Raw genomic sequence first — 15,333 nt, 5'->3', positions numbered from 1 at the left:
TAATATCGGAAGGAACTGCGAATAGAGCGGTGGAAAATTGCTTGGACGACGATCGTCCATTATTAAACGCGTCTCGCGTTGTATTTCGTAAATGGGGCGAACAGACGAAAGAGAGTTGAAATTCGAAAGCTTGGGAAACGTAAACTCATTTACAAATCTGGATTGAATGTGGAGTGCTTTGTGTGCGTTTTCATTTTACTCGAGCTTGCTAGAATGTTGAAGAGCGATCTTTCGAGAGTGAATCACACACGCTTCGACTCCATCGTCACCACAATTCACGTCATCGAACCCGAACCGCGTGGCATCTCTAATCGCGACACTTTTATTTCCATTTTTAATGAGTTGTAATCTTGTGAGTTTTTCGCACGGTGCCGTTACGACTCATCGATTTATTTTGTATTTTTTTTCACCATCTCATTTTTTACAGCATGGCCGCTCAGACTCGTACAGGGTCGCAACGTTACCGAAAATTCGCGACGACAACAAAACAGCCGACGGGATGTACAAGGTATTCAATAATGGGACTTCCGATCCACGATGGTCGCCCGTCTGTTACGCCGGCGATTTTTCGTCTGTCCGCGGGGCTTGGCTTCATTGCAGAGAGACGCCATTCTCTCTGCTATCCTACAATCGCTATTTCCACGAGCCCCGCGAATTCTCTGCTCTCAATTCTCTTTCTCTTCACCGTCGTCTCCGAACTAACCATTCTCCTCTGGAAATTCTCTCTCTCTTTCTCTCTTTAACTATGCTTTCACAGAATTCTTCTAAAAATGACTTCTTCGTTTCCTGTTCTGTCTCTTTCTTTCCATAAGACACTTTTCCGGTTTCAATCAATTTTTCTTCTCTTCTGTCTACTGCAAAAACGAAGGGCTCTTCTATCCTGTCTGGTGATCGGTACTAACACACTGTCTCTCGCGCTGTATATACTTGGACACGTTGTAACACGAGCTACTAACATGTAATAAACACTGTACAAATTACTTGAAATGAAGTTCATTCGCGTGGAAGTTGCCACGAGTTGAACGTTTCGCGTTCATTTAGGATGAACGACTAACAGGGGGGGTGAAGGGTTTGTCAGAGTGTACATTCGAACAGGTCCCTCGATAGTTCTCGTGTCTACGCTAATGAATGATGTTTAATTAACCTGTGACGATTAATTCTCACGTACGAGGGTTTTAATGTCCTGCTTAACTTGTTTGTTACTCTGTTCAAATTTATTTTCACCAGCATGAGAAATTGAAAAAGAACGACATAGTTGAGATATGTTGTAACAAACTGCTTTTCGACTAAATATTTTTTATGTTCAACCCATCCAAGGTTCTCTCTACGAGAGAATATTGTTTTTGTGATATCGTGTACACCTGAGGGTATTAAGAGAAAAATATTGGTACTCATAAACGCAACACTTTGAGCTCTGTCAATTTTAATACAGAGCTGAGTACGATGTTCTGAAGTATTTCGACGTAGTTTGAAAAAATGTCTTTCAAGACTTTTTTATGTTTAATTACTTATAGAGGTTCACTAAATTTGTTTACAATAAACTTTTTTTGATACAAAAAGAATGCTCGTGATTCGATAAAATATATTTTTTATTCATTAAATCTAGAGGGCACATCGTTTGACGCTCACAAAGCACTGTAAAAAATTATGCAAGATGTTATATGACGCTAATAGGGCTCAAAGTGTTGAGTAGTTATACGTATCCTCGTAAACGCGATTGCTAGCTCGCTAATTCCGCAGCTTACATAGTGATTTAATTGTTAAAGAAAAGTCGCGTGTGTATATTATATAAAGTCTCGTTCAAAAGTATTGAGATGCTTGTCTTTTTTAAAGAAACCTTATCGTATCACAGAAATTATTATCGCTGGACAGATATACTGTTACAGTATTTATTTAAAATATTTAATACTTAATACTCTTAATACTTTTTAATGGACATCTGTGTGTGTATATATGCTTAACCTGAAATAACATACCCCTGATTAATCCAACGCGTTTAATTACAGCAATTTAACTAACCCTGTTTATTTTCCCAAAACAGTCGCGGCGGAAGAACCCAAAGCGGAAGACGGATAATCTAGAGGACTTGAAACAGGAGTTGGACATTGACTTCCACAAAATCACGCCCGAGGAACTGTATCAGAGATTTCAAACGCACCCCGAAAACGTAAGCGACGAAAGTAAAACTTCGAAAAGGGCAAAAGCAATTGAGTGATTGCAAGGGAATTTTTCAAATCTATTTTGCAATCGACTAACTATAATTTCTATTACCGCGTTTCATATACCCTTAGTTTATTCAGATTTTACTTTACTGTCAATAATATATTTCCCAAAAGAATATTTCGAACACGACTACCACTAGCCACGCCTGAAGCGTTGAAAATTCTCGCCCAGTCGCAACTTTCAGATATCTTTTTCAACGAACGCTCGAACGAAAACTGGATAGACGAATAAAAAGAGCCGAAGGTTTTTCCATGCAAACTCGCGTTCCAGTTTAGAATAATTACACGAGGCTGACGCGAAACCAGCGTTTCCTCTTTCTCTTTTTACGGCCGCGGTGCAGGCGTCGCGCGCCTTCGATCGATCGTGTTATTTAAAGCTCTCGAGTATCATCGTTGACGCGAAATTCATGATGTCCCTTATTTAGCAGAGCTGATTGCGGAACGCGTCGCAACCGTTTCTCCACGATACTGATACGTACGAGTCGATCGGAAGGCAAGAAAGGTGTAAAAGTAAAAAATAAGGGGGTAGCTCTCGCGATGAAAAGTATAAATAATACGAATCCAAATCCAACAAACTGTCTCATCTCCGACTTCTGTCGTTTTCTTTAACAATAACGTTCTTTAATATCATTACCATCGATACGTTACATATAAAAAGTTACATAGCGATTATATTAATTAGAAAAATTCTCAATGAATATTTTATACTTCCCACCCTTAATTTTACTCAGTAAACTCAGAAAGTTTCCTTTGTACATCCACTAATCGTAGGTGACCAAGATAACTTGGTCCCCACAGGTTTTACTTAACCGTGAGCATTGCTCTTTCTGTTAACTTCGAACGAAACGGAAGAACGGGTACCATAATGGCTGCCCTTTGGCAGCCACTAACGCATTAGTACGCGTTAACAACGCTCGATCGTGCTGTTTCAGGGCCTTAGCCATGCGAAGGCAAAGGAGAACCTCGAGAGGGACGGTCCGAACGCGTTGACCCCGCCGAAACAGACACCGGAATGGGTGAAATTCTGCAAGAATCTGTTCGGCGGTTTCGCGTTGCTGCTGTGGATCGGCGCGATCCTCTGCTTCATCGCGTACTCGATCCAGGCGACGACCAGCGAGGACCCGAACGACGACAATCTCTACCTGGGCATCGTGTTGGCCGCCGTGGTGATAGTCACAGGCATATTCTCGTACTACCAGGAGAGCAAGTCCAGCAAGATCATGGAGTCGTTCAAGAACATGGTACCGCAGTACGCGACCGCGATCAGGGAGGGCGAGAAGCTGACGCTGAGGGCGGAGGAGTTGGTGCTCGGGGACGTGGTCGAGGTGAAATTCGGCGATCGTATACCGGCGGACATCAGGATCATCGAGTCGCGGGGATTCAAAGTGGACAACAGCTCGCTGACAGGCGAATCCGAGCCCCAGTCGAGGTCTCCGGAATTCACGAACGAGAACCCGTTGGAAACGAAAAATCTCGCGTTCTTCTCGACAAACGCCGTCGAAGGCACCGCGAAGGGGGTGGTGATCTGCTGTGGCGATCAGACGGTGATGGGAAGGATCGCTGGTTTAGCATCCGGCCTTGATACCGGTGAGACACCGATTGCTAAGGAGATCCACCACTTCATTCATTTGATTACCGGTGTGGCCGTGTTCCTCGGTGTCACGTTTTTCATAATCGCGTTCATTCTCGGCTACCATTGGCTCGACGCTGTAATATTCTTGATCGGTATCATCGTGGCTAACGTGCCGGAGGGTTTGCTCGCTACCGTTACCGTTTGCTTGACATTGACCGCGAAACGAATGGCGTCTAAGAATTGTCTGGTTAAGAATCTGGAGGCCGTCGAAACACTGGGCTCGACCTCGACCATCTGCTCGGACAAGACCGGCACATTGACGCAGAACCGTATGACCGTCGCTCACATGTGGTTCGACAATCAGATCATCGAAGCCGACACGACAGAGGATCAATCAGGGCTCCAATACGACCGTACCAGTCCCGGGTTCAAGGCGTTGGCCAAGATCGCGACCCTCTGCAACCGCGCCGAGTTCAAGCCAGGCCAGGAAGGACAACCGATTCTGAAGAGGGAAGTGAACGGCGACGCTTCGGAGGCTGCTCTCTTGAAATGCATGGAACTGGCTCTTGGCGACGTGATGAGCATCAGGAAACGTAACAAGAAGGTCTGCGAGATCCCGTTCAACTCGACCAACAAGTACCAGGTATCCATCCACGAGTCGGACAACCCAGAGGACCCGAGACACCTGTTGGTGATGAAGGGCGCGCCGGAGAGGATTCTCGATCGTTGCTCGACCATTTTCATCGGTGGCAAGGAGAAGGTGCTGGACGAGGAGATGAAGGAGGCGTTCAACAATGCTTACCTCGAACTGGGCGGTCTTGGTGAACGTGTGCTCGGTTTCTGCGACTACATACTGCCGTCCGACAAATTCCCGATCGGCTTCAAGTTCAACTCGGACGACCCGAACTTCCCGGTAGACGGACTCCGCTTTGTGGGCCTGATGTCTATGATCGACCCGCCCAGGGCTGCGGTGCCCGACGCGGTCGCCAAGTGCCGTTCCGCCGGCATCAAGGTCATCATGGTAACCGGTGACCACCCGATCACTGCCAAAGCCATTGCCAAATCCGTCGGCATCATCTCTGAAGGTCAGTTTTTACTTTAAATCAGAAATTTACGTGACAACAACCCTTGATATTTAGGTGGTCTAGTTCTGTGTATCTCTTTTAAAACTTAACTTCAACTTCATTACTCCGTTATATTGGTAAAACAGTTCTCAGAGTTGTTGAAACAGTCGTGTTGATAAGAATGGTATCTTGCATCGTCAGGTAACGAAACCGTCGAGGACATCGCTCAACGGTTGAACATCCCGGTATCCGAAGTCAATCCTCGCGAAGCCAAAGCCGCCGTCATCCACGGAACCGAACTCAGGGAACTGAACTCCGACCAACTGGACGAGATTCTCAGGTATCACACCGAAATTGTGTTCGCCCGTACCTCGCCCCAGCAGAAGCTCATCATCGTCGAAGGCTGCCAGCGGATGGGTGCCATCGTCGCTGTAACCGGTAACCATTCATTTTCAACCGTTTCTTCCTTTCGTCGAACAGAGCTGCACGTTTTTACTTGCAACTAGAATCTTGTCGTTTTCAAATTGTAAACTTTGAGCATAACCGGACAAGAACGATCCTCTGTTCCTCTTATGTTACGAACTTGGAGAACACTTGATAGCAATTACCGTGTAACAAAAGCTGCGAGAAGAATTTAATTCTGGCGAGGCAAAGAACTTGAGAAGCATCGTGCGACTGAACATTCTGTAAACAGGATTAAGGGATATTAGTTTTAATCCGCTCCAAGGCTTTGGAGTACATCAACCAGAGTATGTACATTACTCCGCGGGGTACACTTTGTTTGTCATCTGCACTGCACTTAACTGAATCCTCTTAGGATCGTGTATTGTAAGCAAAGGTCTGATTCATGTTCTCGCATATAAAGCAACTGTATTTAATTCCTCTAGTCGTGGGCAAAATTAATTCTATAATACTCAACGTTGCGAGTACCAGCGTGCGCTTGATTACAAATCGCGGTACAATGGCGCAGTAATTTAATTAAAAACAACGAACAATTCCAGGTGACGGTGTGAACGACTCCCCCGCGTTGAAGAAAGCCGACATCGGTGTAGCCATGGGTATCGCCGGTTCCGACGTCTCCAAGCAAGCGGCCGACATGATTCTGCTCGACGACAACTTCGCCTCGATCGTGACCGGTGTCGAGGAGGGTCGATTGATCTTCGACAACCTGAAGAAATCCATCGCGTACACCCTGACCTCGAACATCCCCGAGATCTCACCTTTCCTGGCGTTCATCCTTTGCGACATTCCCCTGCCCCTTGGTACCGTCACTATTCTCTGCATCGACTTGGGAACGGACATGGTGAGTGGCCAATTCGCGCAGTCATCCGCGTCTCGATCGTCTCCTCGCGTTGACACGATCGGGACGCGTCGATCGAAAGTATATTCCATCCTGTCGAATCCGACGACTCCTCGGCTGGACTCGTAACGCGTCCGTCGAATCTTCCGAGCAGTCGTCGCGATTCCACCCTCTTTCGTAACCAAAGGTTTTCAGCGTTCTTCGAATTTGTGACTGGCAGACGGTCTGCAGTTGGGATTTTATATTTAAAACGGTGATTGCCAGGTACCAGCTATATCCTTGGCGTACGAGAAGGCCGAGTCGGACATTATGAAGAGAAGGCCCCGCAATCCCTACCATGACAACCTCGTCAACGAAAGGTTTTCGCTAGTCGAAATAGCCTGTAATTGTTCCATTTAGGCCAGACAGAGCTCCAGTAAATCGCAGTACGCCAGGTCCACGCGTAGAGACACCCGTTCAAAGCCATTCTCATTAATTGTATCTCTTATTTAGGACAGCCATCGCTGCGGAAATCAATTTCCCGAGGAGTTATTGCGATGCGATTCACATTGAATATTCCGGTTACGAGAATTCTCATTCCATCTGACGTCTGATTCAGCTATTTCTCAATTGTTTATCGTTAGAACAGCCATAGAGTCGTGCGTGGAATGAAAATACTCGTATTCCGTGGCGTAATCGAGTTCTTTCAGCCGCGCAGTATAGGAGAGGCTAAAGGAGAGGCTCGAGGGATCCTCTGAACGGTGGTCTTGACGAAAAAAGAACGACCCGATATCCCAAGCGTATCCCGGCCATCCCACGACACATCCCGCCTCATCATTCCGATCGATTTAGTTCTCTCAGTTGATTTTTTGCTTACCTTCTCTACGTTCTCATCGCGTAACGCTCACTGGTCGCAAGAATGCTGATCGTCATTGTACACGCGGTGTCGATAATTCTAAACCGAGACGCGTCGCGGGACGATTCGCGGCCGCGTATCGAGCACCGTCTCTCCGTTCTCGTTTCCCTTTTTCCGCGGCTAAATGAACTGCAGTCAGCATCCTTGTATCGCGGCTCGGCGATAATACTCATCCATTGTTCTCTAACTTATTGGCGTTGTTACTGAGCCTGTTGATAATGTGACGTCAGGTGCCAGCCATCTCACTTGCCTACGAGGAGGCAGAGAGCGATATTATGAAGCGTCATCCACGAAACCCGTTCACTGACAAGCTAGTTAACGAAAGGTAACACATCAACAACATAAACGAGCCTTGACAAAGAAAAGAACTACTACTATCACTACTACTACTACTACTACTACTACTACTACTCCTACTATTGCTACTACTATACTACTACCACACGATTGATACTATTTTTTTTTTTATGGTCGGAAAGAGTAATCGGTGACACGGTTTGCTTGGTTCTTGAAGATTAATCGAACCCTTTATACAGCCATCTCGTGTGTGTTTTAATATGTATATACGTGGTATTATTGCTCGTGAGCATCGCGTCCTCGTCATGGTAATTAATGCGGATGGTATAAAGAAAATGGCGATGTTATAGAAAAAGTTACTTCTATATTAATATTTATTAATCAAATAAACGACAATTTAGTGGAGAAATGCTTATGAGCAGTAGTGCACACGATTGCTTTGAATTTTATTTAATTCTTCTGTTTTTTTAATTGTTACGTTTGGATATTATACCGCGTTGATTGTTTTGTTGTATCCATTGGGCATCGAACCAGCTGTTTCTGATAATTACCAGCAGATTTTTAAGTACAGTAAACGGCTTCGATTGATTTTATCCTAAATGAATGAAGTTCTGGCTGTAGAGGGTTAACCAAGTTTTTGTTTCGTTCAATTTTTACTTCAAGAATCAGATCACAGTCTCGCGATCGCTCTCCTCATTGTACCTGTCTATTGGTCGTTACACCTCTTATACTCCTAATGGTTATTGTACAGTAGCTAGCTCGTTTTGTCTCGTGTGTACTAGTTCTCGAACGATTAACGACAACGGACAAAGATACGGGAGTTACAATTACATGATTCAATTTCTCACGACACACATCGACTCCTCCGAGAGCGGATAATACGATTACTCTGGCTCGTTGTCCGATCACGAACGCAGACTACTTAGCTGTGAACGAGGTGACAACGATCCGTGTGTGCAAATTAATCCCTTAGCCTGATCTCTCGTGCATTTTTCAAAATTATTCGTCTTTTTCTTATCCTTGTTCATTTTTACGCGAGAAACTCAACAGAAATAGCAACGTTCGATACTTTCGCGTTAACGGGACGTGAACGACCAACAGTAGCTGGTTCACGAGTGAATGCCACTTTTCAAATTGTGCGTCTAAAAAATGGCCGAAATAGCATCAGCTCTGTATTTAACTAAGAAGAGAAGAAAAACGCGGGAATGTCTGATGGGAAGTTGTAAACGCTTTCTTGTCGGAAAGGGAGCTTTCGCTCGAGCTTGAACGCGAATTTTAAAGGGAAAAAGGACACGATATGTCTCTGTACCAGTGTATTATAGATATATCGGTTCTTTTCTCGTTATTCTTTTTCCTGTTTAATTTTACATACTCTCTTATCTCTTCGCCTCTATTCCGTTTCTTGTAACGTTTATCGAACGCCAAAGGCTGTGGGTTTAATTTGTCCGACGCCTTGGTCAGTGGACTCTCGGACACGCTAGGAGATGATTAATGATCGATCCTCTAACAAGGTAACAGAATGGTGCACGCAGGTATAAACACTTGAGGGCATTTGGTGACTGGGTATATTACACATTATAGAGCTTTATATTATCTGAACTTTTAGTATATACTTTCTATTACTCTCTATCTATCTGTCTGTCTATTTCTCACCATTTCCTGTCTCACGAGAGCTCGGTCGACGTACACTCGCTCCAAACCTGGATCGTGAATCTTGATCGGCTCCAAGCTTGCTCGTTCGCGACTAGTTGATGTTTTTTCCATTTATAATTAGTCGTTCAAGCGTGCAAAAAACGCACAAAAATGTGCACATTAAATTCGAAGGGCGATTCACTCTTCTACGTGTCTATTTTAATTACGCTTGATAAAAGTATGAATTTTCCTGTACTTAGAGCTTTCGTTAAATATAAATGATATTTAGCAACTCCTAGGATACATTTTTGTTCGCGTGTATTCGTAGAAGTACGAATGAAATAGCAAATCGACAAATCGCAGGACGAGCAATCGACGACCACCTCTTTCGACGATTTCCCTCTTCCTTCAAACAAACGAGAAACGTACCAATTTCCGGTCAAGCAGCCGCTTCCGCAACGGTGATCCTCGCTTGTAATTAGCGCGTTATTTCTGTAACGCGAAAGGTAAGCTCGATCTCTCTCTCTCTCTCTCTCTCTTTCTCTCTCTCTCTTTCTGTCTATTCACCTCCTCTGCCTATATCTCTCTGTCTCTACGATTTTATCCACGTCTCTCCTCCACTTCCGAGCTCAGCTTGTTTTCAGAAGTTCGCGCCCGTTTTATGGCGTCGCCATGTTGGCGCGCCCTCGAAGGACTTCTCGAGTCCTTCTCTTCTCTTTTCTTTTCTCTCCACTGCATTTTGGCCCCCCAGCCCCTAAGAATATATTCCACGAGTGATGACGTATCGAGGTCTGGACGAACGTGAATACACGCGTGTTTTTGAAATTTCCTCGCGAGATGTCGACTTTCCGATACGACACCATCGTCCACCATGTTATCTTTATCGACACGCTGTTTTATTCCTCCTGACATTCGCAGGATTTTTACGCTCCACCTTTCTTTACTTTTCTCTCTCTCTCTCTCTCTCTCTCTCTCTCTCTCTCTCTCTCTCTCTCTCTTTCTCTTCATTTTCTTCTCTTGTCTTGTACGATTCTTCCTCCACCTGGCTGCCATTCACGCCGTAAGCCAACATTTCGACCATTGCTCTGCCTCGCTGAAATATCAAGGACCGATCTTGTTTCTCTCCTCCTTTCCGTTTCTTTTTTATTCTCGACTGCTACGTCCCCTGGTGTATCATCATGCCTACCCCTCTTTCCAGTTAATTCTATCGATCAGACGGTCCTGAATACTGCAAGGACTCGATCGGTCTCGACAGTCCTCGAACTGTTCAGACATTGTAAGTTTACGATCCGTTTGTTTCATTTCTTTTCATCGACCTCGAAAATCGAAGCAGACGTATATATATATATATATACTCATATTGTCACTGTTCAGAAAAGCGGACAGTTTCACACTGCGAGACGAGTGCTAAAGATAGTACGAAAGGTGTCGAATCGCTTTGGATCGATGCGGAACAAGTTTCATAAGTTATTTTTATTAATCGTTTGTTCAAAGTACCGATAAGTACGGAGTCGAGGTCACTTCCGGTTCTGCATCGAGCGATCCTCGACATCTCCAGCTGACTCGATGATCGGCGAGCCTCGTTGAAAGGTGCCATTTTCCGCGCTTTCTTAACACGTTTCAAATCGAAATCACCACCGAATCTTCCGAATAAACTGAAACAGTGGTTCCACTGAAATTTCCTGTGCGCATTGCCTGGTCACCGCTTGTCTATTCTCGATTACGCCTGTCCCGCTTTAAACGCGTATGCCCGCGTACAGTAAAACGTGTTAAGGTACATTGCCAATTAAAAATCAAAATCTAGATTCAATTCAAATCGATCGATTAACGCTTCTCGTCAACGATGCTCGCCTTTGATAGCTGTAATTAGTTCAGTCTCGATTCTATATAGTCTGTGTATAATTGTCTACATAGATCGATATATAGTCGTATTCTATATCTATATATTTACATATATATCTACATTTCATCCCCTTGGTAATTTATTATCTATCACCATCACTGTCATCATTATCATCGGTATTATTATTATCGCCACAGCAAAATCAGTATTTATTAGAAACTGCCATTTACACCCCATCTATTTAATCATTTTGGTCATACCATCTGGTCATAATTAACTACACCCCGATACAGCCCTCAGCCATTACCATTCGCTGCTATCGTTACTTATTATTCTACTATTTAGTTACATTTATGCCATCGTACACGCGCGCCAGTATTTTAACTGTTGCTACTTTTATTTAAATAGCGGGAAATATTTTTTTCACTGTCATTACTACTCCTTTATATTATTCCATTGTGTCACAGAGCTGCGCCGCTGCTAAGTTTCTACTATATACTATCTGTTTTATTAATTATTATCCACTTTGACTGTTTCTTTTTTTTTTTGTCGCCGTGAATTATTGAAACGAAACGAGCAACAAAGACGGAAACTTCCGCGTATCGCGACAGGAGAAGAACGATGTAAAACGGAGAGTTAAACGGAAATGGCGGCACGAAGTACTACGTTCATTTCTTTTCTTTTAAGCGTTCACGATCACTTCTTTGCAGTTTGTTCCTCTTTTTTTTTCTTTTCTTACTCTTTCAAGTCCTGCCACATTTTATATATGGTTTATGGTATTCTGTAACGCTCTGCCTTACCACCGCTGCCTTCTAGCACTTACGCGACTGGCAACTCTCTTACGACCGCTGAACGACCGAGCGAGACCTACTCTTTAATTAGTCCGAATTTAAGAATACCTACTTTTCTGCCCGATCGAGATATCTCTGGGCACGGTGTGCGTTTCCACTTGGTAACAAGGGAGGAATAAATTCGTCCGTGCTTCCCAACGCCACGGAGAGCTTGTTCGAGATGTACCACCAGCCCGCCATTTTTGCTTTCGCGATTCCAACTCCAGCTGAGATCATTTTTAAATAGTTTATCGTTCAATTAAATTGTCCAGTATTCCAGGAATTTCGTAACAATCTCTCTCCGTGAGTCGGGACGCGTACGCTTGAAGGTACTAACAGAAATGGAGCTTGAATTTTCCGTACCCAAAGTGCGCGAAAGAGCAGGAATAACGGTTCACAGGGAGACCATTTATCTCCGATCTAACCCAGTGACCAGAGGATTGACAACGTTTCTTGACAGTCCTCTGGTCGATGTTCAAATCGATCGTGAATCTTCCTTTCGTTCGCCAAAGTGGATCGATTCCAAATAACAGATCACAGTGAAAATTTCGATCGTACGAGGTTAGAAACGGAGCGAAGAACGAAACGGAGGATTCTACGAAATATCACAGGCATATCCAGGACCCGCGACTTCCTGTTTCTTTCGCTGGCACTGACGTACGAGCTTTAATCTTTTGTACATATAATGTAAATATGCATACATGTGTATATATGTATATGTATATACATATATATATATATATATTTTTTGTACGGTGTACGGGGTGCTTGGTACACGTTTTATTCTAATCAATGGTGGATGGCAGGTGCCAGCCATCTCGCTAGCTTACGAGGCACCGGAGTCGGACATTATGAAACGGCAGCCCCGCGATCCTTACAGAGACAATCTTGTCAACCGAAGGTGGGTCTCTCAACTACCCACCAGAGTAACCAATTCAACCTAGCGAACGATCTCCATGCACTCACATACACACACATTAATACCAGCCGCGAATATGTTACGGTCGAGAGACACGGACACGTATACGGAACGTCCATCTTTCTTTACATCTACACGAGAGCGACATACGTGGATCATCACGCGCGGAAGTATCCGGACGCTTGATTAGTTTTCGATTGAAATTCGAAGATTCCAGGTGAAAACTTGGAGAAAGTAGCGAACGGTCGATTTCTATGTGGAAATTCAGTTTTCTTTCTAAAACGGTTCTTTTATCGAGCCCTTTATATCGCGGATATATGAAAATACCTGTGCGAGGCTAGAAGATTGGTTTTCAGACCAATTTGCAGTCGGTTACGATTAGATCGATTTTTTTTTATTGACGAATCGTTGCAATTTGTGATCCGTGGAAACGATGATAAGGAATCTATATTGAAAACGAACGTGATTATCGTTATAGTAAACCAAAGTGTCCGGATATTAACGAGCAATAGCACATGACGCGTCGAGAGGTCAAATTTCCGCTGCTGATTGCCGTTGGAGGCGTAATTAATCTTTTGGAAATTAGGAACCTTATAGTTTTTGAATGGCTTCTAGGGAATAGCTTCCTAGTGATTTTCTTTTAAACAGTTTTTAGTTCATTTATTTCGAAGTTGACGACGAGTCACTGGTGTTCGAGATAAACCACGGAGCCTAGATTCTTTCTATTTTGCAAACGAAAATTACCGAACGAAATCCTGTCGATTACAAACGCGACTGATCCCGATTTAAGCACCCTGGAAACATTCTTCTTCCGTTCACGTAAATATAGACGCGATTCAAGTCCAAATGTTTTGCAATTGTTAATGCAAAGGGAACATATCTGTGAATCGTTTGAACTTTCACGCTCGAACATCTCTGACGAATTATTGAACGGCTTACGTTCCAAAGTGATCAGCAGAAAATATTCACTGTTTGCTCGGCAATTGTTAATCGAGTTTCGCCACGGCGAAAGCAGTTTGATTATTCAGAGGAATTCATTTTCGACGCGTGATCACCGCTTAAACATCGCTTGACTTCTCGAGAGCAACGCACCCAGACGCGACACATGATTGTTACACACTTCATTGACAGAGTGTCTACTGAAATGTCCGAGTCGTACATTTGTTTCTGAACTAAAGATCTCTCATTGTTTCGATGGTCACTCGCTTGATCTTTATTTTGTTACTGCACGCGAACAATGACAAAGTGTTCTTCTCGTCGTTTTCTTTTTTTTTCATTTTTTTTTTGTTTCTTTTCATTGTGTGCACTTTCGTCTGCACTTAGTTGAAACGAAAGGTACAGGAGTACCGAAGAGTCGATCGTCTCGAGTCTGTAGAACGGTCTCCTCGACTTGGTTACGACTCGAAACGAACGAGAAAAATTCCTAGGTAGCGACGTTTAAAAAAAGTTGCGCGAATTGATCTAGTTGAATCCACTCGAGAGATTTGTTCGCGGGATCTACTCGAACGTAGAACGAAAGGAGAGAGGCTAAAAGGACAGAAAAAAATCGAAGGTCTCGGTTGACACTCTACGCTTCAACCAAATAGAGGACACGTCTCTAGGAGAACTAGTTGATTCACGATAGCGGAAGCAGTTACTCAAAACCTAGGACAATCATAGCGTTGAGAGTTACGAGAATGCTTTAGAGTCGCCATCATTAGTAGAAGAAGCTCCGTGAAACGAGTCGAACGAGACTAACCGCCATCGTAGTTCTGCGCCTAATTAAAACAACCAAAAAATGGACCAGTACAGTCCGTGCAGCTTTTCTCTCGAACGATTTACACGTGCTCATTAACGACACCGTTAGCCTGCAAGATACTAGAAAACGGTGAAGAATACGAGAAGTAGAGGAAGCTGCGAGCCAACGGAAGTGGCGCTGTTTGGATGTTGCATAGAGAGCGGAAGAACAGCCGAGCACTGCTTTGAACCTCGCGATATTAGACGGTTTAGAGTTAAATAGCATTAACAAGAATAACGAGAGAACGAGCACGGCCGAGATGGCGTTTAACAAAATTAACGAGTCGACCGCGCTACGAGGCTGAGACCAATGGACGTCGCCAAGAGCCGTCCAGCGATTTAATAAGTATTGCTGGCCACGGTGGACAGTCTGTTGTCGATTATTGATCCGATGGTCTCTTCGACGCGACGTCTTTCTTCTCGATCTGCGACTATCCGTACCGAGTCTCGACTAACTAACGCAACGATATACTTCCTCGTCGTGTGCCTCGCACGCGGATTCGTTGATTCTTGCCTTAGAACGCCGTCACTTCGTTTCTTAATTGATCTGCAACGCCTGACCGATCTAACTGATGATAATACCCGATGATGATAATGCGTGACACGCTGCCTGGTTGCATGGGAATGCTCTAACGGTGGTTGCGATGTTAACTGATGCGAATTGGTCGTTCGCTAAAAGTTTATCAGGGATAATTCCTTCTGTTTAAAATTTACTACTGTTATTCAGCTTCGTCTTGCTCGTAGAAATGTGCTACTTTGTTCCAAGTTACTTTCGGATGGACTTTACACTTTGCTCTCGAATAGAATTATTGTGGTCTGAAATTTATTTAGTGTACACGAATCATTGGTTCGAACGTGAGAAGTTTCTCGATTATCAAAAACGCGAGAGTCACTCGCGAAAGAAGTTTGAAAGAAAAGTACGACCAGTTCGGGAATCAGTTGTACAATTATGTAAATTACGAGACGCGGGAACTAATCGAGG

At 44.0% G+C, this 15,333-nt stretch overlaps 1 protein-coding gene across 8 annotated transcripts in view; it reads left to right on the top strand.

Annotated features, from left to right (window-relative positions):
• Atpalpha (sodium/potassium-transporting ATPase subunit alpha) overlaps nucleotides 1–15,333 on the top strand; it is a 108,954-nt gene that overhangs the window by 91,390 nt on the left and 2,231 nt on the right. For 3 of the 8 annotated variants that reach the window (XM_076904176.1, XM_076904199.1, XM_076904207.1), the window contains exons 2-7: nucleotides 428–508; nucleotides 2,042–2,167; nucleotides 3,155–4,880; nucleotides 5,061–5,297; nucleotides 5,861–6,162; nucleotides 7,285–7,379. In XM_076904176.1, coding sequence (XP_076760291.1) covers nucleotides 428–508; nucleotides 2,042–2,167; nucleotides 3,155–4,880; nucleotides 5,061–5,297; nucleotides 5,861–6,162; nucleotides 7,285–7,379 — 2,567 coding nt within the window. Of the gene's footprint in view, nucleotides 1–427; nucleotides 509–2,041; nucleotides 2,168–3,154; nucleotides 4,881–5,060; nucleotides 5,298–5,860; nucleotides 6,163–6,423; nucleotides 6,519–7,284; nucleotides 7,380–12,462; nucleotides 12,558–15,333 lie in introns of all 8 variants that reach the window. The other 5 variants (XM_076904215.1, XM_076904224.1, XM_076904233.1 and 2 more) reach the window with 3 other exon arrangements.

This window comes from Xylocopa sonorina, chromosome 1 (assembly GCF_050948175.1).
Source record: "Xylocopa sonorina isolate GNS202 chromosome 1, iyXylSono1_principal, whole genome shotgun sequence".
Taxonomy (NCBI): Eukaryota; Metazoa; Arthropoda; class Insecta; order Hymenoptera; family Apidae; genus Xylocopa; species Xylocopa sonorina.
Note: the sequence above shows the minus strand (reverse complement) of the source record. Positions and strands in the feature narration are given on the sequence as shown.